The sequence below is a fragment of the Furipterus horrens genome, unplaced genomic scaffold (assembly GCF_987537825.1).
Source record: "Furipterus horrens unplaced genomic scaffold, mFurHor1.1.pri manual_scaffold_1, whole genome shotgun sequence".
Classification (NCBI taxonomy): Eukaryota; Metazoa; Chordata; class Mammalia; order Chiroptera; family Furipteridae; genus Furipterus; species Furipterus horrens.
The window spans coordinates 213,939,641-213,960,536 of NW_028327171.1; the positions used below are offsets into that span (position 1 = coordinate 213,939,641).

Consider the following 20,896-nt stretch of genomic DNA (forward strand, 5'->3'; position numbering starts at 1 on the left):
GATCTGGGTTCCCTGCCTGCAGCAGACAGGAGGAAAGAGGGAAAGACGGGGGAGCAGATGATGTGACAGCCTGGGAGGGCCCACACAAAGGCCGGGGAACTGGGAGCTCGGAGAATGGGCAGCCAGGGGAGTCTGGGGGACGAAGGGCAGCCCTCTGACCGTGGGGAGTCCTGAGGCTCATGTAGCTGGGCCCAGTTCGGGACACTCACAGGGAGCGGGGGAGGACCCCGGGGAAGGCCACCTGCCCTGGGCATAGCCTGGCAGAGCGCCCTGCTCCTACCTGAGAGAGGCTGGGCGGCCCAGGGAATCTCATGCAAGGTCAGGTTCCGATTGAGCAGGTCCGGGGTGGGGCCTGGAGGGCTGCCTGTCCGCCATCCTGGCCGTCCTGGTTCGGGATCCACACTCTGAGTCGCCGGCGCCCGCCTGTTTGAAACGCATGATTTCCGTACAAGGCCTTTCTAAAGAAAAGCAGGGGTGATCCGGTGCCCTAGTGCGGTCCGAGCTGTAGGAGATGCCCCCAGTGCTGAGGCCTTTTCTGGGGCACTGCCATCCCCCTGAAAGCCCCCCCTCCCCACTCCCCACTCGGGGTCTGAGGGATCCCCGGGGAGTTTCTGATGGCTGAGCCACAGGCAGACAAAGGCTGGCGGCTTCTTTCTTCCTTTAAGGCAAGATCATTCTGGGGCCGTGAAAACCAAGAAAGCCCAGGGGCTCTGCCTAGCGGAAACTGAGAGAGAAGCAATTCACGGGAGAGGAGGGGACAGCTCTGGGCAGACATGGGGCGACCCTGGGCCCCTCGCCAGTGCGCCTCGAGGATTAGGAACCCCCTGGGCCCCTCTGGCCAAGCTGGGTAGAGGCTTTCCCAGGTCATGGGCACGCACAGCTGGGGGCTCTGTGCTCAGACACCTCAGCCTGCCCCCCGCCCCCCGCGCTCCCCACCCCGCTGGTCAGCGGGTGACCCCAGTCCTGAGCCCTGGGAAGCAGGTCTGACCCGCTCCCCCAGGATGGGCGGGGTGGGCCCCTCAGTAAGGGCTCATGGGGATGCAGCCCCAGAGGCCACAGTGGCTGTGACTGTGGGTCCCCCCAAATTGCCATGGTGGTGAAATCTCTTGGAGGCCCAGTTGGGTGTGGCAGCTGTCAGAGCAGGAGCCCCAGAAGCTGTCTGCATCCTCCTCACGGCTGCCACAGGCACTGCTTTTAGGCTCGGCTCCCTCTTGTCATTGGCTGCTCACTTCCTGGGTGCGGGGCGGAGCAGGCGTGACATCCCCTTTGGCACCTCTACCACCCTGCCGGGACAGTTGGCCCCCCAGCCCAGGCCTCTCCCCATTACTGGCAGGGCTGGGCTCGAGCCCCGCCTTGTGTCTCTGCAGGGACACCCCAGGGCTGATGGGACCCTCGTCTCCCTGATAAATCCTGGAGAGAATAAAGATGCCAGGCACTGCGAACATTTGCAAGCAGAAATGTGGGGCAAGGTCACCCGTCCAGAGGCGGATGAGAGGGAAGTGCCCGGAAACCGACAAGGCTGCGGGGTCTTGGGATTACATGTGGTTTTTCTTCAACTTGCTGGGATATCTTTGTGTGAAAAATCGGGGCTAAAATTTAAATTATAGGGAAAAGGGAGCTAAGATGCTAGTAGTGGGAAGCCAAGGGCTTAAGGGAACTCCAGTATGCCTACAAGCAGTGGGAAGATGTAAACTCTGGGGAGGAGAGGAATATAGTTTGATGGTTTCAGGTGGCAGGTTTAGGCCATGCTGGCAGAGAGAGACAGAAAGCCCTGGACAGGCTTGGGACTGGGCGAGGGGGTCGGGGTGGGGGGCTCCCTCTCCAGGCCTTCCCTTTCGAGTCTCCCCTGGGACCTGGGCCCACATCCCAGGGCTGGTAAGTGCTGTCTGCCTCCAGGGGGAGATGCCTGGCAGGGGGTCCTGCCAGCTGGGCCGTGCAGTTGGGCCCGGTCAGGCCGTTCTAGATGCTATTCCCTTTTCTCAGGGCTGGATTCCAAATTCATGGAAGCTGATAGCATTTTCATGGGGGCAGACAGCAAAGGGGTTTTCTAGAATAAAGAAAACGTATCCAGTTGCGTCCGCCTTTCCCACAGGCCCAGAAGTTGGATGTGAGATCAGCGGTTTGCAGATGGCCTTGTCTAAAGGGGCTTCCGCGCTGCAGTTGCTGGAGGAGAGGGGCTCTGAGCATGTTACAGAGGATCGTTTTACACCCGACCCCCACCCCCGGGGGACCAGCTCGGGCGCTGCTCAGGGGCCTGCAGCCATGCCCATCATGGGCTGTGGTCACAATGTAGAAAGTCTTACAGACTAGCCTTTATCTTTTTAACACCTGAGTTCCCCGGCAAACTTCTCTCTGCCTTAGCTTTGGCTTACCTGTCTCTGTCTCTGTTACCTGTCACTGGAGGGCCAACTGTGGCATTGTGTAAGGACTGGCCTGGTGTCAAGTCTCCCTTCCCAAGAAGCCATGGGGTCTCCCAGCCTCAGGGTCGGGCTGCAGGCTTGGGCATCCAGGTGGAGGTCCTCCTGGTTAACCTCACTAAGGCCTAGTGACCTTGGGCTGGTTGACCTTGATGGGCCCGGTGTCTTTGTCAGCCAAGTGGTTCTGCATCCCTCAGAGGAGTGTTGGGGGGTTCAATCAGTAACATTTATGTGAAGGGCTTGGCTGGGGAGACTTTGTCCAGAGGTTTGTAAGATGGCAGCAGCAGTATTCCCTTGGCCGCAGATGAATGACTTTGCACATCTGGATTGTCCAAAGCGTGACGCTCTAAGACTACGGTCAGAACCCACCACATCCCGGGCTCAGCAACGTGGCCCCTAGCGTTTCTGCCAGAGGCTTCAGAGCTGAACTGGAAAAGGTGTCAGTCTCTCAGTTACAGTCCTGGTCTGCTCACGGGCACAGTCAGTATGCCCTTTGCCCCCCCCCCGCCCCCCACCGAGTTGAGGGGCACATGATACAGACTCAGTAAATGATCATTCTTGCATTCCCTGCACCCAGGGAGAGCCAAGCTCCTGCCTGGAATCCCAGGTTCATTCTGATCCCCAGGAACTGGCTTTGCCACTTGCCTCAGACGTCACATCTATCAGGTGGGGTGACCCCCCGCCACGTCACAGCATGCTGCAGTTAGTGGGGTGATTTAGTGTGGTGCCTGGCACATAGTAAGCTCTCAATAAAACAATAGATGCTGGCGGCTATTATTAATTCTTTATAGGACTTGTAAAGATGAAGAGGACTAGCATACGAGACAATGTGTTGTGAACTGCAAAGCAGGAGGTTTTAGTTATTGGGCACTTTGGGTCCCATTGTGTGTGCTGCACAGAGTTCTCGGCTCAGACGCTTGCAGAAGAGCAGATGAAACAGTCAGATGACGAGGGGGAAGGTTCCCTGCCTCTCTTGCAAAGGCAGGCCCTGAAGGGAGGACTGTGGACAGGCCCTTGCAGACGCTTTGACTGATCAATCCCAGCTCCACGGGGAGGGGTGAAGATGCCACTAATGTGGCCACTTTATAGTCCTGCCAGGGCCTACGGAGATGGCACTTGGCCCGGGCTTCCAGCAGGAACAAGAGAAAGCAGCCTTTGCTGAGGCTCTGGGGTGAAGGCGTTGGCTGGCTCCTGACCCCTTTCTCCCCTGTCTTTCTTGGCCTTGGAGATGTCCCCTCTTTGTGTCCACACCGTCTATTCCTGTGCCAAGCTGGTGGCTCCCGGCAGGACACCAAGGGAGCGGCTCCAGCAGCAGCTTGGGCCCTTTTCTCTGTGTGGGATCTGCCCACCGTGGGGTGGGCTTCTGCTTCCAGGCAGGATAAAGTGGTCCAACCAAACTTTCCTGCCCAGCTAAAGAAATTGCAGTTTCTTTAACCCTTTCCCAGACTTGGCCGAGGTGCTTTCTGACATAGGCCTGGAGAGTGTTTCAGGCTGGAGGGCCTAAAAGAAAGGTTTTCTAAACCTTCTGGACACGCCTCTCAATCAGAGGCCCAGATGAGAATACAAGAGGTACGTTTCTGAGCCCCTCCCCCCACATGGCCTCCAATCCACAGCCCCATTGTGCTGGGGCAGCCGAGTTGTTGCTCCAGGTGAGGTGACTAGAACCCTGGTCCAGCCCCCCTGCCCCGCCCACCCCCCAGTGAGGACAGATTCCTGCCTTGTTCCCTGACCTTTCCTTATCTCCATCCTCGCCCCAGTTTGCCTCCCCGTCCTGGGCCCTCCCCAGTCTTTTCACCTAAGCTTTGTGGCCGCTCCCTTCCTGCCTTTCTCTCTGCATGCAGGCGCTAACCCTCTGGGCGGCTGCCCCGGGGACACGCCCCCCTTCACGGCTCAGTCTCCTGGCAAACTTGGCTGGAACAAACGTGCGCTGCGCGCTGCGCGCTTCGCGAGGACATTCCATTCAAATTGTCCGTGTGGACAGGGCTGTCGCGGTCGCTTCACTGGCCATCCCCTTCTGGAATTGGCCAGAGGCGTGTTTCCCAAAGCGTGCTCCTTGGAACACTGCGTTGCCAGGTGCTCCTCCTCGGGTGGAAATTCCCCAGACGCACAGAACCGTGTAGTCAGGCGAGTCTGTGAGCTCTTCCTCGCTGGTAAGTCTCAGACACGTGACCGCATGGAAGGCTCTGGAAAGTTCCACGCTGAAGAAGCCTGTTTACTTTGACTAGGACTCCCTGTAACAGAGACTGTCCCTGCGGCCTATTTGTAAGCTCTCTCCTTTCTCAGGTCTCCTTTTAGCCGCCTGTTTTTGCCAGAAAGCTCTTCCTTGGGTTGTCTAAAGCCGTCTCTGTCCTGGCCACGCGCAGCGCGTGCTGGCCGTCTTGGGATGGTTCCTGGGAAGTTCAAGCGCATAATCTGAGGATAGCTCTGCTTCCTGGGGCCAAATACTCTGGGTTCCTGCCCCTGTAATCCTGGAGGGGGGGTGTCTTAGAGACCATTCATCTTCCTGGGTCTTCCCCACGGACCAGGCCCATGTCCCCCAATGTGTGGGGCCGGCCCAGAGGGGCGCAGACTCTCGGGGGTGGACTGTGACCCCCTTTGTTCAGGATTTGGAACTTTCCATTCTTGCCGCCGTGATTGTGGGCAGCCCCCAAGGTCACTGCAAATCTCTGGATGTCACCATTCGTGCCCCTGAACTCTACCCCTCAAAACCTGTGCTCCAGAGGTGGGTGCGGGGGACCTAGTTTCGGGACATTGCCATTTTTTAAATTTGTGATAAGGTATACATTTCACCATTTTACCCCTTTTGAAGTGCACAGCTCAGGGGCATCGGGCACATTCACATCATCAGCCACATCACCGCCCTCCGGCTCCAGAACTCTTTTCATCTCGTAAAACGGAAACTCTCTTAACAAAAACGATGAAATAATAACGCCCCCCCCCCCCCACCATTCTACTCTCTGTCTGCGAATTTGACTATTCTAGGTACCTCACATGCGTGGAACCCCGCAGTATCTGTCCATGGTGTAGCATGTGCCAGAATGTTCTTCCTTTTTAAAACTGAATCATATTCCGCCGTAAGTGCCCGCCACATTCTGTTTGCCCCGCCGTCCGTGGCGGGCCCTTGGGGGGTCTTCCCTTCCGACTACGGAGCATAACACCACCACAAACGTGGCTGCGGCCCCGCTGCCCATGCTCTTTGGTGCGTGCCCAGAGGAGGAAGGGCTGGACGACGTGGCGATTCTATGTTTAGGACCTTGCGTTCTTCCTTGTTCCGTTTTATTCCTGGACATCACCAGCTTGCTGAGAACTTTGGGGCCTGGCTTCGGCCCCGACTTTGTGTCACTGGCAAATCTGATAGTTGGCACCGTTCCCAGGTTGCCCTGCAACCAGCAGCCAAGCCATCCGACTGCACAGGCATCTACACCTGTTTCTCTTCCCCCCAGACGCCTAGCAGAGGGGCCTCGCTCACCCGAGCAGAGATAGCGGGTTGGCCATGCTTTTCTGTGGGACCAGCGTGATAATCTTGTGTCAAAAGCAAATGAACTTGTGACCCAGCGATTCCTCTTGTAGATACATACCCAAAGGAAATGAAAATGCAGGTCTACACAGAACTTGTTCATGAGGTCTGTAGCAGCGTTATTCATAACAACCCAAAGGGAAAAAACTCCAATGTCCGCCAACTGATGAAGGGATAAATAAAATACGGTATAGTTATACTGGAGGGCATTATTTGGCAACAGATAAAAGGGAATAAAGTACTGATACAATGTGGGTGAGCCTTGAGAACATTATGCTAAGTGAAAGAAGCCAGACCCAAGAGGCCACCTATGGTATGATTCCATGTATAAGAAATGTCCAGAACAGGAAAATACATAGAAACGGAAAAACAAACTAGCAGTTGCTAGGAGGTGTGGGGTGGGGGTGGGGGGAGAATGGGGAATAACAGTACAGATTTCTTTTGGGGGTGACGAAAACGTTCTGGAATTAAATAGCAGTGATGGCGGCACATCCTTGTGAATATGCTAGAAACCACTGAATGGGGCAACTTAAAAGGAGGAATTTTATGATATGTATGTTGTATCTCGATTAAGCTGTTATTTTAAACAAGAAGTAAAAGCCAAGTAACTAGGGCCCACCCCTGGGTTATTTCAGCGAACTCACGGCAATTGTCGCTACCTTTTCTAAGTGATCCTGGCCTGGCCCATCCGTGACTCGTGTGCTCTGCCCGCTTCCTGGAAACCCAGAAGCCCCTGGCTCGTTTCCAGACCTGGAACACCTGTCTTGTCCCTCGGGGTCCTCGGAGCTCACCAGCAGATCCGGGGGCCGCATCTGCCTCCGTCTAGCACTTTGCACTGAGCTTCTTCCAGGCAAGGAGGCCGTGCTTGGTGAGCGCACAGCTGCTCGGGTCAACAAACGCCCTGCTGTGGGAGACGGCGGCGGCGAACACCCCAGTAGGACAGACAGTGGGTGCTGTCGGAGGTCAGGGGCTGGCAGGACCCTGGCGTATAGAAAGGCCGCTGAGGCGAGCCAGGGGTGTGTGGGTGGTGTGTTCTGGGTGGGGGGAATGGCATGAGGCGGCCACCCGGCTGGAAGAGAGCCCATGGGGAAGGGCGGGCCGCATCTCCAGCCTGACCACGTGAGCCTCACAGCACCGCCAGCCCACAGAGACAGGTTTCTGGTGTCTCTGGGCTACATTTCCCAGGGGGCGGGGGGTGGCTCCCCACATTGGTGGGCTTTTGTTGTTAGGTCGGGGGAAGGGCGAGACAGATAGTGAAGACGCTAGATTTGTTTCTTTATTTAACTTTTTAAAGTGGTAAAGTACGCATGAAGTTTACCGTCTTCATTATTAAGCGTACACTCACGTTCTTGCGTACCCGTCAGCACCAGGATCTTTTTCTCATCCCCGACGGAAACTCTGTGCCTATTAAACAGTGACCCCCACCTCCCCGCGCCCCCTCCCCCGGTAACCGCTGTTCTACCTTCTGTCTCTATGAACCCTAGATACCTCCCTAAACAGTACTGTGCAGTATTTGCCTTTTGTGTCAGGCTTATTTTAACCTTAGCATAACGTTGTCAAGGTTCATCCATGTCGTCGCATGTATCAGAATTTCATTCTCTTTTATTGCTAATAATATTCCATCATATAAATATGCCATATCCCATTGTACGGATGCACCACATTTTGTCTATCCATTCATTCATCAGTGGACACTGGGGTTGTTTCCACCTTTTGGTGATTATGAACGGATTTTTTTTTAAAGTGAGGTGTTCCTCCCTGAGCAATAGGGGAACTTTGGGTAGCAGAGAATAAGACGGACTTGAAGGAAGGAGCCCATGGAGTCTGAGAAAACGCTGTAACAGCTTAAGGGTGTAGAGGAGGGGGTGGAGTGGTCAGGAGAAAGCAGAGCACAGAAGGCTAAAGAAGGTCCTACTGGGCCTCAGTGGGTAGGGCGTCTTCTGCAAACCGAAAGGTCACCGGTTTGATTCCTGGTCAGGGTACATACGTGGGTTAGGTGCCAGGCCCCCAGTTGGGGCGTGTGCAAGAGGCAACCGATTGATATTTCTCTTGCACATTGATGTTTCTCTTCCTCTCTTTCTCGCTCCCTTCCCGTCTTCTAGAAAGAAAAAAGAAAAAGGAAAGAAAGAAAGAGAGAAAAAGACCTATTGGGCTGGCCCGGGCGTTCAGGAGTGAAGGGCAGGGCTGGATCCCCACGTGGGGAGGCCGGGGGCTGGAGGGACACCCAGCAACGGCACTGGCTGTGTGGTTCAAACTTGGCCAAGAGGGCCTAGCTGGGACCCCTCTTTGCTGTCTCTCACACAGAAAGGACAGTTGAGACCTGGAGACTAGACGAGTGAGCCAGAGGGCAAAGCGTGGAACCAGAGTCAGAGGACCCGGGCCTGACCTGCAGCCTCGTGGGGGGGCAGGAAGCAGAAACAGGAGACGGGAGGAGGGGAGGAGGGGCTGGGGGAAAGGGGGGAGAGGAGGAATCTCCGGTCGCTTGCTCGGTGTGAACACAGTGGGTGCGTGGGCGTGTTCCTGCAGCTCCTCTGTGGGCCAGCGCCAGGGGGTTCAGTTGCTCTTTATTGACCAAAATGGGGGGAAACAAAGAGAAAAAGGAATATTTCTCATTCTCAAGAAACCATGGCCCAGTTAGGGAGATAAGACATGAAAACAAACCCGTATGTAGCAGAAGAGCCGCCTGGGATCACAGCGTGCAGGGCCCGGAGGTGTTCTCAGGAGAGGAGGTGGGGCCCTTCCGATGCGGTGACCAGGATGCCGCAGAGCAGGATGGTTTTGAGTCCTTTTTCAATAAATGAGGCCAAAGACTCTCCGTTGGAAGAGTGACAAGCTGTTCTTTGACCCGGAGGTGCTGTCCCTCACCGGTGTCCCTCCCTTGTCCCCGCAGGTATGATGCCGGCCGGGATGGCTTCATTGACCTGATGGAGCTGAAGCTGATGATGGAGAAACTGGGGGCCCCCCAGACCCACCTGGGCCTGAAGCGCATGATCAAGGAGGTGGACGAGGACTTTGACGGAAAGCTCAGCTTCCGTGAGGTACCCGCGTTGCGTCCTGAGCCCCGGGCGGGGGAGGGGGGAGTCCCTGAGAGGACCCTCAGTTTTCCAGTCCCCTGGAGTGCAAATGGCTTCGGCCTCTCTAGAGCGCTGTTCGGACATTTCACCTGCAGTTCTGCTTCTTGGAAGTAATTGAAGGAGCTAGAACCTTAGTTCTGCCGTGGGGAAAGGCCCAGTAAGCAGAGGGAGAGTCAGTGTGGGTCGGATAACCTCATGTAGGTAAAACGGTGTACGTACTGAGAAATCTGGAAGGGCGATCCCTAAGATAGTCATAGTAGATATTTGTGGGTGCAAAGTTTTGGTGGTTTTATAGTTCTATACTTTTTATATATTAAAACTTTTCATTTTTATAGTAAGCATTTAAAAATGGTAAAAAAAGAGAGAGAGAGAGAGAGAGAGAGAAAGGCGATTAATCAAAGGGTCTTCCTCTGCGCCTGTGAACACCTCCTCCCAACGGTCCAAGGATGGGCCTTTTGGCTTTTGGTTCCTAAAATTGCAGGCGAAATTTTGTATGTACAGATACAGTCCTGAAGGTGTGCTCATAGATTCACATGCTGATCCCCAGGGGTGATAAGACCACTTCTGTTTTGGGAGAAAAGTCTCAAGGTTGTGTGGTTTCTTCCATGGTAAGAGTGCAGCCCCAGAAGAAAGGGAATTCCATTCCTCATGTATCTGAGTTTTACTGAAAGGCCTCTAGATGTGTTGTTGTGACCGGTATTAGAATAACTTGGGGGCAATTTTCGTGCTGAAGGCACAGGGCATTAGCCTAGCTGCTGTGGCCTGCTCTCAGGTGTGTCTCAGCTGGTTCCCTCCGAAGCCGGCAGTGGAGAGGACTGTCCTTCTTCCTGGTGTTTACCCTTGGCTGTTCCAGAAGCAGTGGGGTACCAGCGTTTGTTCTGTATTCTGATGGTGAGGCTTCGGCCAAGTCCTGGTCTTCTGTCCAGGCTAGCCAGGGCTTTGGGTGCTCTTCCTGGGGTCTCTGCAGATGACCGACTGCCGCGGGTCCCGCCCAGCTGCGGTGAAACTGGCCTTGCCTCTCACTGCCCGCAGGTCACCCCCAGACTGGCCCCTCTCTTCCACTCCTGAACTGGCAGACGTGGAGATGGACGGTCATGGACCACCCGTGCTGGATGTGGCTCTCACCGCTAGGATACTCTAATCTGGGCTTCTCATTTCAGAGCTGGGGGCTAGAGGACCACAAAGGCCAGCATTTTCCTGAAATCGGGCCCCCAGCTCAGGGCCAGGCTGGGGTCTCAGCCTCTGTGATTCACGACCTCCCAATGTCACGCGCTGGGGTCACCTTCCCAGCTGTCCCTCTGGCTCCCTCACCCCGTCGTTTGGTTCCTTCAGATCATGAGTGGTTGGGGGTGACCCTGGCTCTTCCCAGCCTGCATGCCGCCGGGGTGTAGAAGGTAAAAGCTCCGGCCTTGGTGAAGCTTTGGAGGCCGCGCTGGGGAAGCGGCTTCTGTGGCAAAGCTGTGATCTCAGGAACGGAAATCGAGAGGGGATTCAGAGGTCTGTGCAAGGCACCAGCTGAGCAAACGCAATGCCCCCCTGAGTGTTACCCAAGGGCCCCCAAACGTGTTCCTCCCGGAGTCCAAGATGCTTGGCCAGCTTCTGGCGGCTGCTGGGTTGGCCATTTCCTCGGGTGGTGGACCCCAGAGGCTCCGACAGCTCCAGGGGTTCCGTGGTGGGTCTTTAGCCGCCTACAGAGCTCAGTGACATTCACATGCAGTCCTTCATCAGCTCGGAGCCCATGTGGCCCCACCTCTGGCAAGCCGTGCCCCGGGGACTAGGCCCCCCTGCCACCACGCTGTGCTTGTGTATGGCAAGGAGGCCCGTAGTCGGACCGCGGCCTCACACAGCCGCAGAGCTTCAGCACGTCATTTTCCTTCTGAGCCTCAGTTTTCCTGTCTTGAAGAGGGGGTGGTACTAGCTTCCCCTCAGGGCTGCAGGGAGAACCAGGTTCTCTTTCTGTGCGTCAGTTAGAACTCTTGGTTTAAGTGATGGGAAGAGAATGCCAACTAATGTAAATGAGAAAAACCAAATGAACCGTTGGCCCACATCCCTGGGAGATGAAGAAGAAGAAATGCTTTAGGCGCAAGAAATCCAGGGTCTTTCTCTTGCCATGTCTTGACATCTTGACTGAGCTTTTCCTCTGTGACGCCCTGATTTTCCCCTTCCACGTACGGGGATAGCCAGTGCCTCGGGTTAGCAATCCCAGCGAACAGTGGGTCGCTTTATTCCGGAGCCCATACCAGCCCGGAGGAAGGCCTCCCATGGACCCCACCAGGGATGCACGCCTACCTGCTGGACCAATCAGTGCATTCAGGGGGCTCTGACTGGCTAAGTCCAGGTCATGTGCCGCAGGGCACCATGGTCACCAGCCCCAGCATCATCACGTGGGACAGGGGCTGCCACGTAGACAACATCGCTCACTTCTACAGCTCCTCTCTCACAACCTGGCACTTAGTAGGTGCTTAGTAACTGTTGCCTTTCTTTCTCCTTGGATTAACCCTACCACGCCAGTTACACCCAAGTAAAGCTCTTTAATACAGGAGGGAAGTCTGTGCATTCAGTACTATTTTGCTACTTCTCCCCAGCACACAAGTAAATCGGGCTTTCTCTTAAACCATTTTTTTCCAGTTATGAAAATAATGCATGCCCCTTAGGGACATTGTAGAAAATGGCATACATGGGATCATTCAAAATGATGGTGCGACACAGTGTTCTGTGACCAGAGGACAGTTGTTGGCGATGTAAAAAGTACAGACAAAAGGAGAGGACTGAACTGTACATGCAACATGATTCTTTGCATTTATGGTGCATGTGTGTGCACAGACATGTGGAAGAAGTCGTACGGATGGACCAAAGCTAGCAGTTCCATCTCCATAGCTCCAGCGATGGGGAGCCTGATTCCAGGCTCTCCCCACTTCATTCAGACAAGTGAACCGTAATATCCCCCCCTCTGTCCTAGGCCCCTCGCTAACTCCACGACATCCGTCTCGAGGCAGAATTGCTCCAAGGCCAGCTACGCAGCGCTTTTGTACGAAGGTTGGGTAACGGGTTGCCCGTATACCCGGGACACTGTGGGTCCCCTTCTCTGTTCCCACTGAACTCTCCCCTAAGGCGTGTGCAGCTCCGGCTGCGCTGGGCTGGCCACCTGGCCACGGATGGACCCCGGGCGAGACCAGGTCAGCTGGCTGTGCAGGTGGCTGTTCCTAGAAGAATTAACTCAGTGCGGGGTGGCCGTTCTCTACCATGTGGACCAGACGCGAGAGCCGGAGAGGGAATGTCATCTCCGGTCCTGAGAGCATTTCCTGTCCCAAGTCCAGTCCTCTCCCGCGTCGCTGTATTTTGACCTTGAGTTTGCTTGAGACGTCCTTTTATATAATGACTACCTCCTCTCTGTTTAAGCCAAGTTTGTTTCTGTTCCTTACAATCTAAGTGCTCTAATTCATGAATACAGGGCGCATTTTTCCATCTCAGGTTAGAGCCATGAAATTAAACATTTCCTAAATTTATCAGAAGCATTTGGTAGCTTGTATCTGAAATGGCTTTTAGCTTTGTCGGGTTTTGCCGTTTCTTTGTTTTCTGCTTCTCCGTCCCTCCCCCGCTCTTTGTTCATAGTCACAGCTCGGACACCTTCCAATTCCCCACAATATCCCAGTCTTGGTGGACTATAAATAGGCAGACAAACAAGGCTGGGCAGTTGGAGAAATTATCATTCAGGGGCCGGTGATTGTAATAAAACTAAATGAGAATGGTCGGCATGCTTTGGGGAAGGCTGAACCTTTTGAGGTTCAGCTGGACGTTTTTCCTTCTTGAACTGGCTGGGGTGGCGGCCCCCGAGGTGTTGACGGGGCTCCTGTCAGTCATTTGCGGAGCTGGCAGTGAGCCTAGGAGGCCAGGCCTGACTCTCCTCTGAGAACAGACCCGTGAAGAACACTTGAAGCCGTTCTGTAAACCCAGAGAGACATTGTCATCTCTGCTATGGATGCGAGAGATCCCCCCCAAGGTCGCTTGGGCTGTTGCTGGGGGTGGGGGTGGCGGTAGGAGGGTGTGGTCTCTTTCCTGGGCTGCCTCTCTGGGCCCAGGAGAACGGCTGGTATGGAGGGGCTCCCTGCTTTTGTGTTTGCCTTACAGAGCAATATGTGTGTGTGTGTGGGGGCATCTGTAACTAAATGCTTTAAGGACAGGCAGGTAGGGTACTGAGGGACGGGCACTTCACTTCTTCCTCCCTTGCACGGCTCGTGTTTGGCACTGAAGTCTTTGCTGCTTCATCTCTTCCGCGACACTAGTTGTCCCCTTGGGGGCCTCACTTCCTTCAACAGGCTGTGTGTATTTATTTAAAAAATTAGTTAAATACATTCATTTTCTACAAGGTGGGGCCAAAGTAGGTATACAGTTATCCATATGGAAAATCGTCGTCGTCGTCGTCGTCGGCAGCCGTCCGTCTCGAGAGACGATGGTGTAGCTTCTTAAGAGTCCATCTGCACCGCCGAGAATGGCTGTGCAGTCCGACTCGGGAGTGACACGGTATCTGTCTCCTCCCGTTTTGAATCGACATCTTGCGATGCCGCTGGAGTGTCCTCTCCAGTGAAGCTGAAGCTACAGAGCCTGGGCAGGGTTATATGGAGGGTCTGCTGTTGCCCATGCAGCAGACCCCCCCTCTCTTCGCAGCTGAAGGATCCAAGGGAAAGACGGAGTCAATACAGCTTGGCTTCAGGTGCGCCGCAGGAGTTGCCGGTGTTGACTACAACATCAAACCGCCTTAGGGACTCCGGCTCCGGATTTTCTGTTGGGGTTTACTCCCTTAGCCCTTCCCCTGAAGAAGTATGCCGCAAGGCAGCGGAGGTTTTTTGGAGTCAGAGTTTTCCTTCTCTGTCCATACGGAAAATAATACAGTAATTAATACAAGAATAAACCGTTTCACATACTCACAGGTGGAAACCTACTTTTGCCTGGCCCTGTACTTGAACTTGATTCTCAGACATAGACAATGAAACACTGAAGTATCTTCATAGTCAGCATTTGATAAAGCCAATATCATACGTACCTTTCATATAAGTGTGCTAATGTTTCCCAAGACCTCTGGGGGGCCTGTGTTCCGGCTCTGAGAGTTTGCAGCAAACCGGGTCTCTGCCGGCCTCTAGTGAGAGAATCTGAAGCTGCAGGTGGATGGACATGGCCTTGCTGCTGAGCCAACTGGGGGCCCCCACACCCCAAAGCTCCTTCCTGGCCTTGAGCGTCTTGCTTCATGCCTTGCTTTGCGCGGGCAATGCCCACAGCGGAGTCCGAACCCCCAAACGAGATTTACAAAGAAAGCTTTATTAACAAGGGTCTTTTTTCGGGCTGGGGCTGCGGCGGAGGTAGAGACCGCTTTGAAGCTCACTTTCCTCTAGAGATTAAGAGTCTTGGCAGTAAAGATACCCCAGGTGGAATTTGGAGAGCTCACTGAAGGTGTTTTACCTCTCACTCTGCTTTAGGTAATTACTCTTCTTTTCTCTGGGGAAGCCATTCTCTAGAGAGGATGGTCATGAAAAAAAAATAACCCAAAACCCTGAAATTTCCCTGTATGTTAGGTAGCACCTAAAAACCCGGAAACGCCTCTTTCTGTGGTGACTAGGAATGCATAATCTATATTCTTTCCAAATGGAAAAATAAATTATAGAAGTTGGAGAGCAGTTATTTGACAAATAAATTTACAAAAATTCTTTAAAGAAGAGAAGTGAAAAGCCATAAAATTGGAGCCGGAACACCGGGGGCACTGACCTTCTCAGCTTGGCCTATTTATTCATTTTTAAATGTATTCTATGGAGGCCTTGGTACACGTTGGCTTTAAAGATTAACTCATTCAGGTCACAGTGTGAATCCAGAGGAAGAAGACGGATTATTCAATAATGACGTGCGGATTACTAACTAACCACTTGGAGGAGAATAAGGTTAATGATCAACATCACATGACAGATCAGAATAAATTTCAGAGATTAAATATTTACATGTTAAAAAAAATCCAAGAAGTCATAAAAGCAGTCGACAAAAACCTAGGCAATTGTTTCTATAACCTTGGTGGTGAGGAAGGTTTTTCTAAGCATAACACTGGTGAGAAAAGATAAGATACTGATGGATTTTATGTAAAAATTTTCAGTCAAAAGGTACCATAAACCAAGGGCAAGAGACAGAGTTAAAGTACTTGAAACATATCCTAAATATTTCTTAGAAAACACTAAGAAGGGTAAACAATCTAATGGAAAATGGGACGCACACAGAACATAGGAATGCTTTAAAATATCAGAAATATGAAATTACTTAGTTTTGAAAAATAGCATATACAGGTGTGTTGGGCTTTTTCTTTCATGGCCATGAACTTGGCCATTGCCAATGCTTTGCTTTCATAGATGATGCTTTGAAAATGATCGTATAGACTTTTTGGAAACATAGATTCCCAGCAGTGGAATTGATGGTTGGAAGGGTGAAAGCATTTCGTTGTTGGTAAATATTTCCAAAATGCCCTTCCAAGAATTTGAATCCAAGGTTACACTCTCATCAACCAGATCTCAGGTGCTCATCCCCCTACGTCCTTGTGAAAAGGGGGCATGTTTGCATTTTTGACAGTGTGATAAGGAAAAAAATAAATAAAAGGCCCACGCACACATGTCCCCCCTTTTTCATAGACTTGGCAATAATGGTGCTAGCATGGGCCGAGGGGGTGGCTGTCAGTCTCTCAGCACTGTTGACCTGTCCCCACAGTTCCTGCTCATATTCCACAAGGCCGCGGCGGGGGAGCTGCAGGAGGAAAGTGGGCTGATGGCCCTGGCAAAGCTGTCCGAGATCGACGTTGCCCTGGAGGGCGTCAAAGGTGCCAAGGACTTTTTTGAAGCCAAGGTAGGTGGTTCCTTCCTGTGCGGAACAATCGCCCCCTCCCTCCACCCTGCTGGACAGGAGATCCCAGTGGGTGCCTGTCTCCTTAACTCCCTCAGGACAGGTTTAGGTGTGATTGCAGGGGAATGAAAGTGGGTCTGGGTGCAGCCTGCAAATTAAAAGCCAAACAGGAAAACAACCGGATGCTAAATACATCAGACCCTGGTTTCAGACTTGAATGGGTTTGCTGGTACAACACTCCCAGATCAACTCTTTTTTCTTAATGAGTTTTTTTCTAAGTCCTCACCTGAGGATATGTTTATTGATTTTAGATGGGGTGGAGGAGGGCGGGAAAGAGAGAGAAAGAAAGAGAGAGAAAAACATAGATGTGAGAGAGAAACATTGGCGGGGAATCAAACCCGAAACCTTTTGGTGTGCGGGACAGCGCTCCGACCGATGGGCCACCGGACCAGGGTCCGTATGAACTCTTGCCCAGACCACGGTTGAGTCACTTGGACAGCTGTCTCCATGTTTGCGTCTTAGATGCCCGTGTGTAAACAAGTGAATAACGGAGGGAGCCGTGGTGGCTTGCCCCAGGTTTGCTCCGGGGACAGTGGCTGGGAGTTGGGACTGAACCTGTATGGCCTGGTCTTGGATCTATTCTGGGTGCTTCTGCTCATTCACACGCTCATCCAGCCATGGAGCATTTATCGAGAGCACACACCCTTGCTGGGCGCTGTCATTTTCAGCCCTGCAAAGCCCACCTGCAGAAAGAACAACAGGGCCCTCCAAGTCCCCTGTCCCCTGCAGCAGTGGCGTGCAATGGGTAGAATGCCTGGTTTCAGAGTCTGCCTCCTCCTGCTACCTGTCTGTGCCTCAGTTTCCTCATCTGTACAATGGGGTGGTAAAGGGATTGCCATGAGGATTACATGAGTTCACTTACATGAAAGGCGTTAAGTGAGTCCCTGGCTCACCGCGAGTACTCACATCACCGTGACGATGTTGTATGTGAGTACTCACGAGGGTGGGGGCCCCCTACCATCCAGGCAGGAGGCACCCTCATGCGTGGTTTTGGCTTATTCCATGGTCTGCCCAGAGACAGAGGGTCCCAGGTGGCACACTCCAACCTGCTTGGGCCCTGAGCCGACCCTCTGCACACTTCTCTGTGATGGTGCTTGGGCAACCAGCCCAGCATCCCCTGTGAGCTGAAGCACGGACTCCTGATGCCTGGATTCCCAGCGCTGCCCTCAGACGGCTTCAGGGGCCCCTGCCCACTCATTGCGCCTTCAACAGCAGCCTTGCGTGGCCAACCCTGGAAGTGGCTTGGCCCTTCCTTCGGTGACGGTGACGTAACATTGACCCAACCCAGTTCTCCCGGCAATGCCGGCCCCACCTTCCGCTCAGGAGGTGCAAGGGTGTAGCAGACGAACGTGAGCCCTCCCCTTGTGCGCTCCTGCGGACACACACTCAGACTAGTGAGGAAGGCAGACTGTCAGCCTGGACAGGGGCGGAGAGGAGGCTAGGGCTCCTGCTGGTGGGATGGGTCCTTCACATTCACTGCCTGAGTCAACTGCGCAGGTCTCTGGTGATGCCTTGGGCAGGGGCCTGGGACTGAGACCAGCTGAGCAGGACACTGTTGGCACCACCATGCCGCAGCGCGCTGTGCCCAGGGCTTTGTCAGAGTCATGGGAAGTCTCTGCCTCATCTGGGCAGTCAGACCTTTTATAATCTTGTTCTGATCCCCTCCCCAGCCTCCTCCACCCTGTGCACATTTCTTTAAATACTGCCACGCTTTTCATGACGGGGCCTCAGTCCCAGCTGTTTCCTCTGCCTGGAAGGCCCCCTCCAAATGCCTCTCCCTAGAAAACCCCTTCTCTGCTTGGCCGCTTTCTCTGATGACACTGGCCGAGAAAGCCTGTCCTCTCCCGCGTCCCTCCATCATGAGTGGATGTGGTATTACAGCGTGTTTGGTCAAGGTGTTCGTGGACTCTGTTGGTAGGTGTATGAAATGACCCGACTTTATACACTGGAGAGCGGTTTGGGGCTGGCTGTTCACATTTCACCTCCTTCGCCTCTGGAAGTCTGCCCCAGGCTTAACCTTCAGAGACGCTCACACCAGTGCACGTGGGTACAGAGACGGGGATTTCGTGTACCCTGTTGGTAATGGAGGAAAATTAGGAACGACAGAAACTTCCATCACCAGGGAATGGAACCCATCTGTCACACCTGCACATTTGTACACCCCGCAGCCACGTGTGTGTATGGACAGATGTCCAAAGTGGATTAAGCAAAAACAGTTTGTCTGAAGCCCCATTTTGTAAATAGTTAAATACACCCTGGATAATTATATACCAAAGTATTAGTAATACATCTGAGGGACATTTAAACTATTTTCGTAATATCTGATAATTGTGCGTATGTTATTTTTATAACCAGGGGAAAAGATGAAAAGAAAAACAATGAAATTTTTTTGAGCTTGTTATGTTTACACGTCTGCCTCCCAACGCAGACTCAAAGGCGGAGTAGGTGTGTTATCTTCGTAATTACAGTGCCTGGCACATAATGGCCCTCAGTAACCATTTGCGTGGATGACAAATGGAGGGAATCACCCCCTGGATTTGGGAGAGGGCCATAAAGGAGCTGACACTGGCAACAGGTGTTCAGAGATGAACGGGGACTCACCTTGTAATCAAGGAAGGGAAGGCGTCCCTGCCGTGGGAACTGGGAACGGCAGGAGCAAAGGCTCCAAGGCTCGGAGGGTCAGGAGTGGCTGGAGAGCAGCCCATGTCCACACGGGACGCAATTGGGCAGGGAGTTCCAGGCTCCGCTAGAGGTCAGGCCTTCCCCAGTCTGCTGACCACCAGAACTATCTGCAGGCCCGCCTCCCAGGCCCTGCCTGGATCTACCTGGGATGTCTCCAGGGTGGGGCCCAGGAAATGTGGACTTGATGAGCTCCGCAGGTGGTTCAGTGCAGGGCCAGGCTGGCAGAGTGCAGCTGCAGGTGTGGGATTGGCCAGGGGCTGGGGGTGCCCTCACAGGGGTCTGAGCAGGGCCCTGACATAAGTGGTGGGCACTCTGGGGACCAACTTGCCTGGGGAGAGGCTGGTCTTGGGGAGCTTCCATGGATACTGGAGAATTGTAGGTCCAATGCAGGTAGTGACAATGGGGCTGGGGAGGAGATGGGACAGACCCCCAAATCCCCAGAACTCAGTATTTATGACCACTTGATTGGAGGTGGGACATAAAATGCCACAAGGCTAGTGGAGCTGGGTAGAGAGGGGTTGGTGATATATTTTATTTTTTCCATCAGACAGGAAACTCCCCCACCCCCATCCCCCGCACACCCACGATGGGAATAATCTAAGGAGGAGAAGTTACAAACTAAGTTTTAGAGTTAAGTCTAAGGTGGCTTCAGGCAAACGAAAGGCATGCCCCTTCATTTGAAGGGCACAGTGTCTGTTGCAAATGCTTTGTGTTCAAGGCGTTGACCACACTCAGTTGCACGGGAGGCTACAAAATGCCTTTTCTCCGGGGGCTCTGTGCGCACAGCTGTGGCTCTGCTACTGGGGAAGATATCGAGGGTCACGCAATAACCCCTTCCACACCAGTCCGTTGCTAAGCCAACTGGCAAGGGCTGGACTGTCACTACCCGGACTGGGGTCCCTCTCCTGAAGCCTGGAGTAGGGAGGTCAGGCTGCCCTAGACCCTCGGAGGGAATGGAGGCTTCGTGAACACCCAGCCACACAGACCACAGTGGCCATCTTCACAAGGTAGAAGGTGAAGCCAGGACCTAGAGGAGACTGAGCAATGGTGGGACATAGGGCGACCAGACTGTGGAGAAGGAGGGAACCAGAGCTACGAGGAAGCCCTGGAGGAAAGGCTATTTTAGAAGACAGGAGCAATTTTAAGAAGAGATGAAGCCGGATCAGAGAGGTCTTGGGTCTAGCAAGTGGGTCAGTGGAGATTTTTGAGAGACCAGTTTGCTTGTGGAGGACAGATTGCAACAGGGTCAGAGGTGAGTGGGAACTGGGGCGGAAAAGCCCCGATGGCTGATGTTTGTGTCTAGAAGGTTGGCAGAGGAGGCCCGGACGGAGGGCATGGCAGGGGAGAACTTCAGGTTTGTTTGTTTGTTTGTTTAGCCCGGACATGACAGCTGTGGGCATGTTTTTAGGTTACAGGGAGGAGGTGCAGGGACAAGGAAACGTGAAGACAGCAGCCCATCGTCATTTAGGGTTTCCACTGTGGGGACAGGATGAGGACCTGGAGGTCACAGAATCAGGAGAAGGGGTGGGCTCTTATGTAGAGAAGAGGACCCCAGGCGAAGGAGGTGCAAGGGCCCCAGCCCTCCTCTGCGCTGGCCGGGCGTGGGCAGCGTCCCTCTGTGCGTGTGAGGAAACTGAGGCTCAGAGAGTCGTTTGTTGGTAAATGTTTAGCCACTGGCCCTCTGAACAAATGCCTAAGTTGATTATAAGTTTACTGATATAGAGACTGTGTAGCATAGTCTAGAAATAGTAAAATGCCTGTTGTCAATTCCACACAGCCTGCTGGTTTTCAGAGAACGGCCCTTGCCTTCTGCTGGACTCTTGTGCCCGTAACCAGCCCGTGGTGATGCCTGACAAAACAGTGGAGCTCCAACAGGAAAGTTGGTTGTTACTTTGCTCAAGTTGATTAATAAGAATAAAGGGAAAGGGCGCATCTCAGATCTTTGTTCATTCCTCAGTGGTGTCAGCAACTTCGCTGAGTTTGACAGTAGTTTTTAAGTATCGGCAGAACGTCCTCTCAAGTATTTTCTGGAGCGATCCAAACGTAAAGGCTGCAGACACTACCCATTTTCAAATTTTAATCTGCATTTTTTAACATTTCCCCCTCACTTTCTTGAGAAAAGATTGTCTAAAGAGTCAGTGAGGCAATCAGCCCAGCCCTGATTCAGAGCACTTGTTGGTTTCCTCGGTGTGGGAACTCCACCAGAGTCACTTCCACACTGCCACTGGGACGCTGCTGCCGTGGAGCTGAGGACATTCACAGTAGCCCGTCATCTCTTA

General features: G+C 53.3%; 1 protein-coding gene across 1 annotated transcript in view; it reads left to right on the forward strand.

The window, feature by feature from the left end:
* Positions 1-20,896, forward strand: part of EFHD1 (EF-hand domain family member D1) — a 37,544-nt gene that overhangs the window by 12,822 nt on the left and 3,826 nt on the right. Inside the window, exons 2-3 of the mRNA XM_090269432.1 lie at positions 8,825-8,972; positions 15,744-15,878. Coding sequence (XP_090125558.1) covers positions 8,825-8,972; positions 15,744-15,878 — 283 coding nt within the window. The remainder of the gene's footprint in view (positions 1-8,824; positions 8,973-15,743; positions 15,879-20,896) is intronic.